Source organism: Phascolarctos cinereus, unplaced genomic scaffold, assembly GCF_003287225.1.
Source record: "Phascolarctos cinereus isolate Bilbo 61053 unplaced genomic scaffold, phaCin_HiC Scaffold_2;HRSCAF=192, whole genome shotgun sequence".
NCBI lineage: Eukaryota > Metazoa > Chordata > Mammalia > Diprotodontia > Phascolarctidae > Phascolarctos > Phascolarctos cinereus.
In genome coordinates, this window is record NW_027555625.1 from 181,319,474 (window position 1) to 181,338,124 (window position 18,651).

Genomic DNA, 18,651 nt, shown 5'->3' on the forward strand with positions numbered 1-18,651 from the left:
TGTTTTCAAAATTAGTAGGCACCTTTGACATTGCCTGATACAATGCTGATTAATTAGAAATCCTAGAAAATCTTTTTTTTTTGTTAAATTTTCCTGATTATCAGAGTGCCTTATTGGTTATATTATGCAACCTCTTCACTCCCACTATCTACCTTTGTATTATACTCTATATGATACTCATTAGTAGTTCTTTGGAGTTAGTGACATCCGAGTTCTCACAGAGATACACTAACACTGGTATAATCTTTGAATTGAAAATAGGGACATTTTTTGTTGTAGGAGAATCAGGGTCAGTACAAGTGTTTTGCGGTTTCCCAAAGGAAATATATCCTGTACTTCTCCTTTCTGCACTAGACGCAGCTTATTGTCCATGTGTAGTGTCTCTCCCAGATTTACATACTATTAGACAGACCCAAAAAGATCTTTCATTTATTCGCATGTTGAAATTCTTCATCTGTTTGGTCTTTCATGTGTGGACAAACAAGTGAAACTCATTTAAATGACTACAGATCTCTTGTAGGATGCTCTGTAATGTCTTGGAGCTTGAACAAAAACAATGTCATTTGCAAAATAGAACATCTGGAAGACCTCACCATTCACAGAGAATGCCTATAACCTCTTTGGATTTTAAAGTTCTTCACAACCTGGCCCTTTCCTACCTACACTTTATTCCTTTCCACAAACTTTATGATCCCGCTATACTAGACTTCTTCGTATCTTGGTATTTAAATAGTCTAAATATAGTTGTTTGTATGTTGTCTTTTGCATTAAAATGTGAGCTTCTTGAGGGCAGGTGCTATGTTTTTGCCTTTCTTTGTAACTTCCATGCTTAGTGCAGTTCCTAGTACATAGTAAGTGCTTAATAAATGTTGTTGATTGACTAATTCTGCAGTGTACTGCCTCAATCACAATGGTAAATATATTTTGGCAGTCATACATCTTCCTATTTTATGCTTTTCCCCATCTTTATTTTCAGAATGATTAATGATGAGTATTTCTATTGTTACATCTATAGAATCTCAAATAATTTTGATATACGGATGGGAGACATCTAATAATTTTTTTGGAGGGGTTAGGCAATGGGGTTAAGTGACTTGCTCAGGGTCCCACAGCAGTTAAGTGTATGTGTCTGAGGCCATATTTGAACTCAGGTCCTCCTGAATCCTGGGCCAGTGCCCTATACACTGCACCACCTAGCTGCCCAGAGGCGTTTTATTTTAAAGGAGCCTCTAAGGTCATTTTTTTTAATAAGTAAGGTATATTTTCTACAATGTTGTTATCTTTACCTCCTGAAGATACCTTACATATGAGTCATTCAATGATCTACCTCAGTCATTCACCTCTACCTCAGATTTCCTCTCTATATACTTGATAATATCCACCTACTCCCATCTTTTTTCTCTTTAGTGCTATTTCTACTCCCTTTGTAAATACCTCAGGGACAGGGATTGTGGGGTCCAAATATAACCTATGAACCTATGATCATCTGACCGTCAACTTGTCTGAACTAAAATCAGAAATTAAATAAGAGAGGGGGCGACGTGTGTGTGTGGGGGAAGGATGATGGGAATGTTGCCCTCGCCGCTGGGGTCAAGGGGCGAGGGTCGCGCGTGTGCGCCCTAGGCCCGGCTGAGCTGAGGTAAGCGCGGGACCAGGAGGCCCCTGCACCAGACGAGGTACGCAGAGGACCACTCGACCTCCGATGGCGGCTGCCGAGAAGACTCATGAGGAGCCTGACACCTCCACGGAGAATGGGGATGACTCGAACCATGATCCGCATTTTGTGCCTATAATGTCTGTTCCTCAGCAGCAGATAAAGACCCTCGAAGAAGATGAAGAAGAGCTGTTTAAGATGCGAGCCAAGCTGTTGCGATTTGCATCTTCCAGTGGCCCGCCAGAATGGAAGGAGCGAGGGACTGGTGACGTGAAGCTGCTGAAACACAAGAAGAAAGGGACCATTCGCCTCCTCATGAGAAGGGACAGGACTCTGAAGATCTGTGCAAATCACTACGTAACACCGTTGATGGAGCTGAAGCCCAGTGCGGGCTGTGACAGGGCCTGGGTCTGGAACACACACGCTGACTTTGCTGATGAAAGTCCCAAGCCTGAAGTGCTGGCGATTCGATTCCTAAATGCAGAAAATGCCCAGAAGTTTAAGGCAGCATTTGAAAAATGCAGAAATGAGATAGTAGAAAGAGCAAAGAGAGCAGGAGCAAGCAAAGAGAGTAGCACCGATCAAGTGGTAGAGAAGCTCTCAGAGTTGCGGGTGAAGGAGGGGAAGGCAGAGCTCGAGAGCCCCAAGGCACCCTAAAAGGAGGCCAAGGACCAGAACTTGTTACTGCAATAAATCATCTCTTGAGCCTCGCTCTCTTTCTTTTTATTTTCTTTTTATGCATTTATTTACTTATTTACTAGCAAGGGACTTAATATAAAGAACCGAATTCCACCCTCCAGGTTGTTTTCTGAGCTTTTACACTTTTGAACATGTCTTCAGTAAATCCATTCCCAGTTATGTGTACTGAGCTTTTAACATTCTTTTCCATATTAGAAACACTTATTTATAGTACATCCAAAAGAGTGAATGAAACGTTTGGAAGCTACAAAAAAAGAAAGGAAGAAAGAAGGGAAAATATTAATGAAGAAAAGATATGACAAGCAGCTAAGAAAAAGGTTTAACTAAATTAAACAGGCTATGGGAAAAAATGTAAAGGAGAAGTGGACAACAGAAATGAAATTGATAACAACTTTAATAATTTCATCCAGAAATAGAAACATATAACTTTATTGTCACAAGAAGAATAAAAGAGCTTAGAAGTCCCCTTAGTAGACAATTTACCTACTTGCCTTAAGAAGAGTTGGTTTTCCAAGCCCACATAGAGTTAAAACATAAATTAATCTGTAAATCTTATTAGTAAAAAGTATAAGATTATTAATAAAATTTTCTCATAAAGCAGAAAGAAATAGTGAAGGGCAAAACTAGTTTAAGGAAAGCTTAATGAGATGTCCAACTAAGCCAAGTTATGCCAAGGACATTTGACGGTAAAAGAAGACTAAAAATAGAAAAAAAAATGCAACAAGTCGAAAAACTGAACTCATTGTTTTTTCTCCAAAATTCTCTCCTCTTCCTAATTTCTCTATTATTTTCAAAGTTACCACCAGTCACCCAGGATTACAATAAATAAATAGGTTTCATCATGAACTCTTTACTCTTACCCCCTTCCCCCATATTTAATCCAATATAAAATCATGTCACTGTTACCCTTATAACATCTCTTCTCTATGCTCCCTTTTCTCCTCTGGTGTAGGCCCTCCCCTCTTCACATCATACCTATACTCTTTCAATAGCCTGTTGATTGGTCTACCAACTTCTGCAAGTCTCCCTCTGTTCTAGTCCATCCTGTAGTTAGCTTTTCAAAGTGATCTTCATAAAGCCTGTTAAAACCATTTCCTTCCCCTAACACACACACATACCACACACATACTACTCAGTAAACTCCAGTGGCTATCATTCAAAGTCCTTCGTAATCTGCTCTTCAACTCCCACTTTTCCAATTTTCTTGCACTTTATACTCCTCCCACTTAATTCTGTGATCCAGAGACTAGCCTCCTTGCTCTTCCTTGAACAAGACATTCCATCTCCCAACTCTGAGAATTTTCACTATCTGTCCTCCATGATTGGAGCTTTCTCCTTCCTCATCTCATCTCTTGGGTTCCTTGAAGTCCTAGCTAAAATTCAACCTCCACAGGAAGTCTTTCTCAGTTTTCCTTAATTTCCATGCCTTCCCACTGTTGATTATTTTCAATAATTCCTGTATATAGCTCATTTGCATGTAATCTCCTCCAATAGACTATGAAGTCTTTGAGAGTAGATGCTGTCTTTCACCTTTGTATATTCAGTGCTTAGAACAGTCCCTAGTAGATTATAAGTGCTTGTAACTATGCTATCACTAGTTTTACTTTTTGTGTTCTGATGTCTTTATCAGTTATCTTTTCTAGTCTTAATACTCAATATAATAAAATGACATTTATAGTATACCTTCTGTGTTCAGAGAATCATATTAGATGCTGAAGATATAAATTTGAGATAAGATATTGTCCTTTCTCTTATGTTGCTCACAATCAAGTGGAGTTGTTGACACTGGCGTAGAGATTGTAACACCCAATATTACATGCATGGTAAGTTTAGAGAGGTACAAAACATGATGCTATGTATATGGGAGGGAAAGATTGTTATGATAGTTGGGAGTTTACAGATGATTTCTTGAAGGAGCTGACTTTTGAGATAGTCTTCAAAGAATGGATACAGTTTCATTAATGAGAAGAGGGAGCAGGGGGCATTCCAGGGCTAAGAAATCTGAGCAAAAACTTAGAGGTATGAGAATAAGAGAGGTATAAGAGGGGCAAGAGAGTGGTCCAGTTTGGCTGGAGCACAGAGTGCATTGTGGGGAATGATTTGAGATACCCAGAAAGGTATGGTAAGATCAGTTTATTTCTTTTTAGAGGAACAAACTTTTTTTTTACCTGCATTGGTAAACGTTTATATAATTATAGCCAAATATTTGAGATGAGTAGGAGGAATCTGTGTTTACATCTCTTGTGTGGACTGACCAAAAACTATTTTTATAAATGTGAGAATACATTTCCATGCATTTATATTTTAAATTCATCAAACCATTTAATATTGATTGTTCATGTTAAAAAATAACAGAAGATAGCCTTTACTATAAATTCAAACTACTATACTATGCATTAATTGGATCATCTGTACATTATTGTACAAAGTGTTAGTTTGTGTCTTTTGTTTTAAAAAAATGCCCCATCATAGCACTGAGATGAGCCTGAAAATTTACAGATAACAGTGGAGCACATGTTGTAGTAAGACCTATAGTACCAAGGCAGACAAATTTTGAGTCTGGACCTGGCAATAGACTTTATCCAAAGATTGTCTACCTAAAGTCAAAGAGAATCATCACCAGAATTGCTTCAAGGTGATTAACCTTCTCTCTGTACTCCCCCTTCCCCCGGGCACAGTATGTATTAGAGATGTTTGTCAAGTAACAGAGGTGGTAAAGGGAGTATGAACTCTGATGAGATTGTGGATCCTTGAAGGACTGAAAGACTTCCATTTAAAATTTGCATGAATTTCCTTGAAAAACTGATTTTACAATGTACCCTATTTTATGATGTTTAATTCAGTACCTATCTGCTGGCCAAATCCTTAAAAACCTAGTGTATTTAATCAACATGTTTTAGTGACAAGCACTAACACTTCCTCTGAATGGTCAGTGGAAAGTTTTTTGTGTTGTTGTTGTGTTGGCTGTGGTTGCCAATGATGTTTGGAGGGCATTTTTAGGTAATTGAGACCATCTGGATAATTGTATAATTATACAAGGCTACCATGCTTATCTCATCATATTGTTTGGAGAAAGAATGTAATAGGCAGCAAGTGGGATGAAATCAAGAGGGTTTTTCGGTGTGGTCCTGAATGTGTGTGCTTTTTCCTGCTAAGGAAATAGATAGTACCTGAGAGTTACTAAACCGATTAAAGTTGTTTTAGATTGCTTGGACCTAGTATTTTACATCTATTTGCCATGTATTTCCTTTATTACTGACTTCACAGGAAGTCAAGTTACATGAACTTTTGATTTTCATTTTCACATATAAACTAGCCTCTCTACCTGAACTTTTAATGAAGTGTATGTGTCATGGGTTCAGAGGGATTTTGTAATTCAGTTCCTGACTCAGGTGTTATATTACTAACATGATTTCCTGGAAAGACTATTTGCATTCCCTGTTGCTTTAGTCTTAAGAAAAGGGACTAGTTTCATAAATGATACTGAAATTTGCAAAAAGCAAACTGACTTTAAAAAACAACCTAGATTTATTTTCCTAAAATTTAAGGTTATATTTTCTAAAGATTGTTCACAATAAACTTTGTGATAATCCTTTCTGCATTTAAATATTTGTTTTTTTGACCAATCTTCTCTATATAGATAGCATAATAGCATTTATATAGTGCTTTAAGGTTTGGAAAGTGTTTTGTAACTATTAATTCACTTTATTCTCACTGTAATTCTGGGAAGTAGGGCTATTATTATCCTCATTTTACAGACAAAAATACTGAGACATATTTCTAAAATATGTAGAGAAGTGAGTCAAATTTATAAGAACACAACTCATTCCCCAATTGATAAATGGTCGAAGGATATGAACAGGCAGTTTTCAGATGAAGAAATTAAATCTATCTATAATCACATGAAAAAATACTCTCAATCACTGTAGATTAGAGAATTGCAAATCAAAACAACTCTGAGGTACTACATTATACCTATCAGATTGGCTAACATGACAAAACAGGAAAATGAGAAATATTGGAGAAGATGTAGGAAAAATAGAACACTAAGGCAGTGTTGGTGAAGTTGTGAACTGATCCATCCATTCTGGAGAGGAATTTGGAACTATGCCCAAAGAGCTATAAAAGTGTGCATACCATCTTTGACTCAATAATACCACTTCTAGGTCTATATCCCAAAGAGATCATACACATGGGAAAAGATCACACATACACATGTACAAAAATATTTATAGCAACTCTTTTTGTGGTGCCCAAGAATTGGAAATTGAGGGGATGCCCATCAATTGGGGAATAGCTGAACAAGTTGTGGTATATGAATGTAATGGAATACTATTGTTCCATAAGAAATGATGAGCAGGCAAACTTCAGAAAAACCTGGAAAGACTTATATAAACTGATGCTGAGTGAAGTGAGCAGAACCAGGAGAACATTGTGTACATTAATAACAACATTGGGTGATGACTAATTTTGATAGACTTAGCTCTTCTCAGCAATGCAAGGATCTAAGACAACTCCAAAAGACTCATGATGGAAAATGCTGTCCACATCTAGTGAAAGAACTATAGAGTCTGAATGCATATCAAAGCATACTATTTGCTCTCTCTCTCTCGTGGTTCCTCCCATTGGATCTAATTCTTCTTTACAACATGACTTAATGTGAAAATATGTTTAATAGGAATGTATATGTAGAGCCTATGTCAGATTGGAGAGGGGGAAAGGAGACGAGGGAGAAAAATTTAGAACTCAAAATCTTATGGAAGTGAATGTTGAAAACTTAAAATTAATTAATTAAAAAAATACTGAGACAGGTTAAATGACATACCTAGTTTTGTTGCGCAGCCAGTACAAATATGAAGCTCATTTTGAACTCAGATCCTCCTGTCTCTATGTCCAGCACTCTTTTGGCTACCTAGCTGCATCTGATCATATAACCCAATTCTGTTATTGCTAAAAATGCTCTTATCTCTACTGACAAAAAATTAAATACGTCTTTATCACTTTTTGCAAAGCCTTTCTCCTTTACGAGGCCTAAAACTAGTCTTATCTTAGAATTTTTTTCAATGTTTTTAAAACAATGTCTTTTATGGATTCCAAGAAATTAATAACGCCTATGATTGTGTTCTAATTCATAACTTTCACATTTTATGATTAAGAGTAGCTAAGGTCATTAAACAGTGTTTTCAGTCGAATTAGGATACTGTTCTATTTAATAGGTTCATTTTATATGCCTGGCTTTCACCAACTAGTTTCATGGGGTTTTAACACTATTTTGCTAGACTAGAAGCTTAATGACAAGTTTATTAGGCAGCCCAATTCAAAATATCTAAATACGATTACCATCCAGGTAAAGAATGCAAGAGAGAGCACATATGTACAATGTATAAGCCTTGGTAATGTCTGTGAATTACAACAGTACATAAAGAACACTTTTTTTTTGTACTCTGATTACATTAAAACAACATTTATGATGTCCTTGATTAGGGCCAGCAGTAGACATGAACATAGCAGATAGACCTGGTATGATTTGAAAACATTCCTGCTTATAATAATGTATTTCATGGAATGTAAAAGCTGGAAAGAACTTAAGGGATATTTTAGTTCTAACCCCCTTATTATACAGATGAAGAAACTCTGGGGCCAGAGAAGGGGAATGACTTCCATAATCAAGATAGTAACAAACTTGGTAGTTGAACCCAAGTTTTCTGATTTTGAGTTGATTGCTAACTCTTTTATTCTTTACTGCCTTAAAATTTCCCCAGATGACTATCCTCAGTACCTGAAATTACCAATATAAAATTCACTTTTGGGGAATAAGGTCATCTTCAACATTTCACAAGATCATAGGAGTCAAAATTTTAAAAGAATCTTAGAGATTATAGTATGTATCTTCCATTTGACAGATAATAAAATTGAGGGATAGAGAGGGGAAAAGACTTGTCCAGGCATAGAGGTGATATGTAGGAGTACTAGGATTCAAAGCCTGATCCCCTTACTCTAAATCTATTTGGTTTCTCTCTACATTGTTCTGTTTCTCTTATCTCTGTTGATTATTTCCAACTTTCTCTTTTTATCTCATGTGTACCCAGTGGTTTGCATGTTATCTCTCCCTTTCGATTGTGAGCAGGGATTTTTTTTTCCCTTTCTCTGTATCCATAGTACTTAACACAGAACCTAGTACATAGTAGAGGCTTAATAAGTGCTAGTTGATCTGACTGTTGCATGTGTTATATTCCTTCTTTAGATTTTAAGGGTTTTGAGGGCAGATATTGTTTTATCTTTTTGTATCTCTAGCACAAAGACTTGAGTGTGGTATGGGATTTAAAATGTTATTGATTAAATTATTAATTTAACTTTTAATTATTAAATTTAAAAATTAAAATTAAAATTAGTAATTTAATTGATGAAATTATCCAGCTTAATTTAATTTGAAATATATTTTCTTTTTATTACAATATAGTTTAGGAGCCAATTAATATATATGAACTAAGTGATATGATAATTTTACCATTAGAGGGGACATTATAGATCCATGAATCCAACCCCCTCATTTTACAGATGAGGAAGCTATGTGTCAGTTCCATCTGTGAAACACAGTGAAGTCTAGTTACATATTCTTTTCTTCTTGTAGAAGTAAATGACTAGAAGAGAAACCTTGTTCTGATTGAGAAGACAGGGCAAATTGTTCTTAAATGTTTCATTATTTCTGTTTTTGTTTTTGCAGCTGTTGGCCTTGCAGCATGCCAAGAACCAGTACTTCCTAGTAATGGCATCAAAATAGGAGATAGGTACATGGTGAATGATGTTCTCTACTTCCAGTGTGAGCCAGGATACACATTACAGGTACTCTTCTGAATTTCATTTTCATGGGAAGGGCTTATCTTGTCATTAGCTCATTTAACTCTATAGACCATGGAGCCTGGTGGGTGGATTAGCCTAAATAAACTATTGCTCTTTGTCTTTGTTCAATTTTGTAGTTAAAGAATGTGCTATAAATATGGGCAGCTGTTCCACCAATATATGCTCTTTGGCATGAAAGAAAATAGGTCAGAGTGTGTTTAAGTATTCTAAAAACATTTTTCACTTTTTTTTTTGGTGCTTTCTTGTTTTTATATTCGGACATTTACAGGTTACTCTCACCTTATGAGAGGTCTAGTAACAAACTAAAGAAGTTAAGTAAAACTAATAATACATCTAAAAATTCACAAAACATTTCACATCTGTAGCACCTCCTTACCTCTCTATTAAAAAAAACAAATATTTTTTTCCCTCTTCCTATTATACCTGCCTCATTGAAAAAGAAAAGAAAATTTATTGTAACAAATATGCATAGTCAAGCAAAACTAATTCCCCCAGTGGCTATACACAAAAACATATATCTTATTACACATCCTAAATACATTACCTGTTTGTGATGGATAGCATTTTCATCAGTCTTCTGGAACAAAAAATAGTTATTATATTGATCATAGTTCTTGTAGCTTTCAAAGTTGTTTGTTTATATGTACAAAGTTGTCTGTATATACAGATTGTTTTCTGGGTTCTCATTTAATTCATTAGTCACCAAAATCCTCAAAATTGTTTATTTTTATCATTTTGATGTAATAGTATAAATAGTTCTCCTGGTTTTCCTCACTTCACTAGGCATCAGTTCATATGAGTTTTCCCACATCTTTTGGAAATTATTTATTTCCTCATTTCTTACAGGACAACAGAAATTCATTGGCACTACTGAAGAATGAATCGTTTAATAGAATATGTTCTGCCTTATGCCAAATTTAAAGCCCATGTTAAGAAAATCAAGAGATTTTTTGGTATTCATGAAGTTTCTATTCCCCACTTCTAAAACATATTGACACTTAAGATCTATTCTTACACTGACCATTTTTTTTCCAATTTTTTTTTAACAAACAATAATCTCATAGTAATGATCTTAAGAAATTTTAAAGTCATCTTGTATCAGCATTTCCAAAAAAAGTTAATTTCATAGTAAAGAACATAATTATTGGAAAGTTAATTAATATTAATAATTCATTTTAAAAAGTCAAGACTATTAAAGGAAATAAAGAAAAAATATTAGCGAAGGAGGTTTAGCAGCACCAGGTCTTAAATTGCAGTATAAGGCAATAATTATCAAACTATCTGATACTGGCTAAGAAATAGAAAGGTAGGTTAATGGAATACAGAAGACTAGAATTTACAGCAGGAAATAAGCATAGTAATCTATTAACATGATTTTTGCAAACTTTTTTTCCCCTCTCATGAGAGAGACTCTCATGTCCTTAGAAAACAAATAACAAAAGGTTCTTTAGAGAGAGTATTTCATGTAACAAATTGTTTAATATGCCATTTCCAGGGAAAGGCCTGTGGACTCACACCTGCAAACCCCAAACAGGCTATTTACTAGCACTGTTGAAATGCAAACTGGGCTATTTTTCCCTTCAACTCAGACTCTGAGTTCACAAGCTGTTGCTTTCATTAGAATGAACATAAAGGATTCTGAGTTTTTCCCCCCTTAATTGCAGACATTTGGGAGCTTAAACTTAGAAATTAATGCATTCAAAATGATACTGTGTGCAAAAATAAAGCATGTTTTATCCGTGAGTCTTATTTTCCTTTCAATATTAACTTTCACATCAATTTTCTTTTTTTTTTCTTTTCCTTTTTTTGGACTGGACTTGTGATTTTTATCCTGTGGGGAATTCTGGTGTGAAAAATCCATCTACAAATGTAGATGAGCAGCTCATCTGCAACTTAATAGGGCCCCTAAAAGGTTAAGGGACTTGCCCAGGTTCAAGTAGTTCACATGTTCCAGAGGCAGGATTTGAACTTTCCTGAGGTCATGCCCTAGGACAGCCAAAGCCAGCTTTCTCTTCATTATACAGCACTGCTTTCTCCCCTGTCAATGCCTGCAGGAACAAAAAGGGGGTGTAGAGCATGTCCAATGTTGTTCATTAGGTTTTAAAGGCCCAAAATCCCTTTACTGATATAGGATAAAATACTGATTGAAAACCTGATTCCTATCTTCACATTCTTTAAAATGAGTTTACCTAATTTCTATAGGCATGAAAATATTTTAGTCACATTTAAGCAAAGAAAAGAAGTTGATTTTCTGTTGTAGAAATATGCTGACTAAATTCTAGTCTTCCTTCAAAAAATGATAGCAGACATTCTCTTTTGGGAAGTGATAAACTATAAAAAAATTACAAGGTCATATTATTTATCCAAGATATTTAGGTAAAATCATAGGAACATATGTCCATAGCAAAATCAATAGCAGACTTTGAACTGGATTCATGATAACTGAACATTTTATTGTTGTTTTCCAGCAGAGGTCTTTTAAAAGCTTTTGTTCTACTTGGTCAAGTTATATGTCTCTGTAATTCACTGGAAAATGTTACTGTACAACTTTTTCTAAGGCAGCCAGCATGTGCCTAGGATTTCACTCAGGGACAATTCATAGTGTAATCTTACCACGTATGTATCTGTTCATTTAATTTTTGCTGAAACAACATTAAAAATAAGTTGAGTGTGAAGATTGGCTAGCCAAGCTTAGGAAACCCATTTGTCATTGATAACCTTAGTATCCCAACATCACAACAACAAATATATCTAGGATTATTTAACAGCAGCTAAAGATTTATTTTTCAATTGTATTTACATGTGGCATATGAAAATTTATAACTTAAATAAGCATTGTAGATAAATTATATTATGGAGAAAAAATCAGAACAAAAGTGATAGTCAATTAAAACAATTGATTGAAAATTAACTATTTTTCTTCTATTACCTTCTCTTTTGTTGTAAAACAGATCATTGACACAAAAAGAAGCCTTGCAATTTGATCCTATGCTTTAAGAAAATACCAAATAATCAGTGGAATAGACTTTTAAAAGCTACCATAGTTTCCATATGCCCAGAGAACTGAGAGAGAAGCAGGAGACAGAGACAGAATAGAAACAGAAACTGAGAGACCTCCATTGATCAGAAGGCATTTCCTTACAGTTTTGCAGTTGCTTGATTTGACAATAATCATTGGTTCTAACTTTTTCAGACCAAAAAAAAAACCCAAAACCAGCCAACCAAACATATAAACAAACAAACAAAAAAACCACCAAAAAACCTTAGTTCCAGTGAATTCTACTTAATGCAATTAGTTACTTGCTTTATAGATTGATGAAATACTGACATTTTACCTGTCAACCATTACTGAGTTCGTTCTTAGAAAGACAAAATTAGTTTGAATATGAGTGTTTATTTCTCTCAAAGTTTGCAAAACATGCATATAGAGATACTCATGGGAGCTCATTGTGAGACAACAAACCCAAAGATGGACAAAGGATTTTTATATGTTCGTAGCAATCCCTATCACCCCTCCCTCCCTTCCTGGCTCAGTATGCCTATGTCAACCAAAATTATGGTCTCCAAATATTTACCCATGATATGAAAAATGAATTTCTCAAGTGATTATATTGTAAATACAATAAGATAGGAGAATGTCAAAATGTCAATTGAAATGATAGATCCAGGATATCTGTGTTTCCTTTACCATTAACATGACATAACGTAGCATGTATCCATAAAATACCAAGATAAGAAAAGGCTCATTATTCTAGGTAGTGTCTGGGTCAAGGCACCTTAGTGGTCATAAACAGAAAAATCCTCTTGGTCACCTTCAGCTATTGACACAGGAAGGGGCATTGTTAGTTCACTCAGAGAGCAGAACAATGCTTGTCCAGAGTACTCAAAGCATTATGGTAAATTAAGCCTAGAGTGAACTGAAAGGTCTCTCCCTGATTGGCCAATCCAGGTTTAAGCCTTTTTCAGGTGTTGGATCAAAATGGTTTGGAAAGGGGTCTACATACCCTTCTAATCAGCTGAGTATATTAGATAATTTTCTTTTCCTCAACTGTTAATAAACTGAGATGATGTACCTAATAACTTAGTTTTGTCTCATTAAAATATTCCATCCTAAACAGTAGAAAAATATGCTAATTATTTTTTACTTAAAGTTGAAATGAAAGATTTGTCTTAGAAATTACAGGTGCAATTTTATGGATGGGGGAGAGTTTTTTTCTATTTAAATTTTTCAAAGTATTAAATTAATTTTCTTTTAAACAGGGTCGTTCTCATATTTCTTGTATGCCAGGAACAGTTCGACGGTGGAATTATCCATCTCCCCTTTGCATTGGTAAGATTACGTATTCTGCATTTTGGTGTAGGAATATGTTCCTAAAAAAGCAAACTGAGGAAACTAAATTATAGCTCAGAAAGTTATTTAGCATAGGCTCAGAAAATAGGTGCTAATTTAAGAACCTTATAAAATATATATTGTGCATAAAATTCTTTTCTAGGCCCTGCCAGGAGTATCACAGTTATCAGATGTGGTCCCTATCTTCATAGAACTTTAGTAGAAAAATGTCACAAACACAGATTATTACCACACAAAATATTGAATGATAAGTGTGTTAGAGAAGTTTACTACAAAATGCTATGTGAGGTCCAATGAGGGAGTTAATTACTGATAAGAAGATAAAGATGGCTTTTGAATTAGGCTTCAGAGGATAACTGAAAATTCAGTAGGTAAAGGAGGAGGGAAATCCCACACACAGGAAATAGTTTGAGCAGAGGCCTGGAGACAGTAATATACTTTCCATTAATCTCTTATTCGTTTTAAAATCATTAGCTTCTTCCATTCCCTGAATCTATCTTGTATTTATTCTGGATGTATCTTCTATGTATATGTATATAATGTGTGTGTGTGTGTGTGTAATCTTCCTTGATAGAATGTAAGCTCCTTGAGTGTCAAGACTGATTCATCTTTTTTTTTTTCTCTGTGTATCCTCAGGGTGTAGTACAGAGTGACAAATAATAGGCATCTAATATATATCCAAAGTGGCAGATCTTAAATGAAAGCTTTCTTAATGCTCTGTTATTAATTTTTTTCTTTCTTTCTTTTAATTATTATATATTAACTTGTCTAGTGTCTTTGTTTTGCTTTTTTTTGTTTTTGTATTTTTAATAAATCTTTGGTGGAATGTGTACTCTGTAGAAATAGGGACTATTTTTCATTGAAACATAGACAATAAAAATGTATTAAGTACCTCCTATGTTTAATAAATACTTTTTGAAAGGAATCGAATTAAATTAATCATTACGGTACCTAAGAATGATTATTTGATCACTGATGGAGAAGATAGAATGTGGAAGTTATAGCCTTAAAGCAGGAAGATCAGTAGTTTAATATATTCTCAATAGTAAAAGATGATGTTACACTTCTTTCTGTTAATGCATGTCATTATTCTTACATGTTTAACATTTTTTTTCTGAGTAGGCATAAAGTACCTGTCCTATATCTGGACAAAAACAAGCAAACGAAAAGAATAGCTAAAAGAGACTTAATCTGAGTATATATGATTAAAATGGAGAGAAAGGGCCTGACGGAGAAGATAGCAAAAAGGTAGAAATGACAAGACAACTTATTTAATGAGTGTAGAGGACATGTTGCAAGAACTATAGATGGACTCCAAGGTTATGAACGTGGGTGACAGAGATGATTGATGCTTCCGTTAGCATTAGAGGCCACTAGAGCAATGAGCACCTGGAAAGACCTAGTACTTTCCCAGCTTTTCTATGGTCCCTCAGAACAAAACAAAATTTTCCCCTGAGGAATTTTTTCTCTGCCTTACAACAAGCACAGGAACAGGATCATTATATTTATTTTAATTTACATTTTAAAGAAATTACATTTAGGAAGCAGAACACCTAATTGACTTGTTAATTTTGAAATGGAAACACTTTTCAACAAACATTCCTAGATTTTAATTCAGCTTTCAAATTTTATAAAAAAGCTGTAGTTTGGTTGTTATATACACTTAATGTCAAAGCAAATTTGATTTTCATGAATGTTTATTTAAATGCACTGTGCACTAGCAAATTATAGCTTAGGAATAATCATCTTTGATGAAAACCATTTGCTCATAACACCTATAGCATATAGAAATGTTATGGAAGATGAGAATGTTAAGTGATTGCAATTCTGGATGTAAGACGTGATAATTCATGGGAAAGCTAACAAATGTTAGTCTACACATTGAGTCACCAATATATAGTAAGAGAAAGCAACTACTTTGTGCTCATTTTTTTATATCACCTGCCTCACAAAGTGGTTGTGAACATAAAATGGGATTATGAATGCAAGGCCTTTTGCAAACATTGAAGTGCTACATATAAATGCGAGCAAATATTGTCATATACTTTTTGCCTATGCTCACCATAGAAACAGATTTAAAACTTAAAGGGTCATTAGGTATCATTTACTTCAAACCTCCCATATTTTACATATTTAGAAACTGAGGCTAAGAGAGGTTAAGTGACTTGCCCAAGGTAACCCAGGTCCTTTGATCTTAATTCTACACCTTTTTCCACTGTTCCATGAATATTGCAAGGCAAAATGACCATGTCCTAAGAAATGTTTATTCTTGCCCTTCTTGTTAAAACCAAGTCTTCCACATCCTTTATTCACTTCCTTGATGAAAATCTGTGAACCATCATTCAATACAGTTAGAAATTTGTCTCATTCACTTATACTGAGAATGCCACTGTGGATACATATATGTGTGTATGTATATATACATATATGTATATGTGCACATACACATATACATACATTTGCATATAATATATAATGCATGTATACATGCTTACAAAGTAGTTAAATGCAAGGTAGTTTGGAAGGGAGGGCACTAGCAGTTAGGAAAGGCTTTATGCAAAAGATGGTATTTGAGTGTCAGCTCAAAGGAAGAAATGGACTCTAGAAGGTATAGGTAAGAAAGGAAAACATTCCAAGGTGATGGCCAGTGCTAAAGTAAATTGAGTGTCTTGAGCAAGGAACAGAAAGAAGTCTAGTTTGGCTGGATTGCAGAGTGATGGAGTAATGTCCAGTGAAGGTGGAAAGGCATCTTAAGGCCAGGTTATGTAGGACTTTAAATGCTAAACAGGTGACTATATTTTATTTTAAAATTAATAGAAAACCACTAGAGCTTGTTGTTCAGGACTTCTTTGTCACACAGTTCATAGAATGCTTGGCTTGGAGTTAGGGTGACCTGAGTTCAAATCCTGCCTCAGACACTTACTAGATATAAGACCGTGGCCAAATCATTTAATCATTTTTCAGCCCTGGTTTACTTATTTGTTTACTAACTTACCTTGCAAGGTTGTATGAAGATAAAATGAAATAACATGTATAGGACTTCTTGAACCTTCAAATACTATATAAATATGAGCTATTGTTGTTGTTGTTGTTGTTCTTATGGAAATCATATAGTTAAATCTGCACTTAAGGAAATGTATTTGACAGCTGTGTGTAGAATGGCTGAGAGTAGGTAGAGACTTGAAGAGGGTAGACCAATTAAGAGGCTGCTAAAATAATTAGAAAAAAAAGAGTTGATAAGGGCCTGAACTAGTAGCTGTGTGAATGGAGCAAAAGAATCAGATATGAAAAAGGTTATGATATGGCAATTGAATGGATAGTTATCAGAGCAGTTTATAATTAGTGATTTGTGATTTGATTGGTATATAAACTCCTTCCATCAATACAGATTAGCAACTGTTCTGCAAATTATAGTTTTAATGAGCTGACTAGTGCACTAAGAGAATAAGTTGCTCACCCAGGGTCACCAAACCAATAGGGGTCAGAGATTGGACTTGAACCCTGGTTTCCTTGTCTCTAATGCTGGCCCTCTATCCACTGTGCCATCCTAGCATTCATTAGATAAAGTTTATCACATTGCCTCAATTAATGCTACATGAATCCTACTTTTTAATAGGATACCTCATACATGCTGTATCATGTAAGTTTTATTTATGTTATGTCGTGGCATCTATGTCATATCATATCACTTATTTCTTCACAAAATAATATGAAAATTATTAACCAAATGTAGTTCAGACAAAGCAAAATCTTGATGTCCTTTATAAATATACATTAGAGACAAATGTGAAAGAATATTGTCCCAATGTCAAAAGAAATTTGAATCCCACCTTTGACACTATTTGTATAACCTTAGGCAAATCATATAGCATCATCTGTAAAATGAAAGTGTGAAATTAAATGATTCTATGTTCTTAAGAACTCTTGAAAAGCTGCGTATTACATAAGGGTAGGAAAAGTTGTTATCAGATGTCTATGTCAGGAAAAATATGAGCCTATCAATGTTGGACAGCCCATGTCATTCACTGGCATTTAAACAATATGAAGATATCTAGATGAAGAATGCCAGTATATTAGGTGTATTCCCTCTGAAGAGAGGACTGGCAGGCATTGTTTTTATAGACATATGTTTTTACACATATTTATTACCTTCTTTATTATAAAATCATTTAGGGCAAGAATTATGCCCCATGTGTATTTGCTTTCCGAGCTGTGGCTAGCAAATTGGCTTGTGCATTGTGTACGCTAAAACATTTGATGATGTCAATCAACACTAATTTATTAAGTGCCTGCCATGTTCCAAGTACTTTGCTAAGCACTGAGGTTACAAAGACAAAATAAAAATTCCTAACCTCTGGAGCTTATATAGTAGAAAATAAATTTTAAAGTGAATCTTTTAATTTTCAATGTAGTCATCCTGGTAAAAATATATGCTTATTTCCGTTAGGAAAACATTAGAGCGCTATGCAAATACAAGCTTGTGTTATTATCATACAGCTACATAGCTCAAAACAGTTTCTCTTTAATGCAATTCTATGAGTAACAAAAGAAAATTAATTTTTGTCTTTGTAATAATAATAATTGAAAAAAGGTGCTACCCAACTTTGTTAAGGATATTTGCCAGATTCAATACCAAATGAGACTTTTAGCTAATTCCAGAAATTAAACCCAGCTTCACAGAATGAAGTTTTGTCATTATTGAGGATACTCCTATCAAAGATCATCCTATAAGCTCTGAAGGCATTTCCAAAAGAGGGTATTCAAAATGGTTTTGCTCTATGATGGCATTCTTTTAATATGTGTACAACTTCTAGGTGCCTGCTGTGAAAGAGGCAACATTTATTTGTATATACTGTTCTTTTTTTTTAATAGTAACTTTGTGTGGCTCTAAAAACACAAGCAAATAAGTGAAGAACAGAGACAGATACTTATAACCTAGCCTACTATCCAAACCGAATCACTACTTTTCTCATGCCCACCTCAATTCTAGTGGATTTAAGTTGATCTGTAATCCCACCAGTGGGGATTCTTCTTCCATTGGTGTGAATCACATGCCATTCCATCAGCTTTTGCACAGTCTATACAG

General features: G+C 34.7%; 1 protein-coding gene and 1 pseudogene across 1 annotated transcript in view; both read left to right on the forward strand.

Annotated features, from left to right (window-relative positions):
- CSMD1 (CUB and Sushi multiple domains 1) overlaps positions 1 to 18,651 on the forward strand; it is a 1,378,384-nt gene that overhangs the window by 1,038,058 nt on the left and 321,675 nt on the right. Inside the window, exons 36-37 of the mRNA XM_078149151.1 lie at positions 9,078 to 9,196; positions 13,475 to 13,544. Of these exons, the coding sequence (XP_078005277.1) occupies positions 9,078 to 9,196; positions 13,475 to 13,544 (189 nt within the window). The remainder of the gene's footprint in view (positions 1 to 9,077; positions 9,197 to 13,474; positions 13,545 to 18,651) is intronic.
- Positions 1,614 to 2,735, forward strand: LOC110207526 (ran-specific GTPase-activating protein pseudogene; annotated as a pseudogene).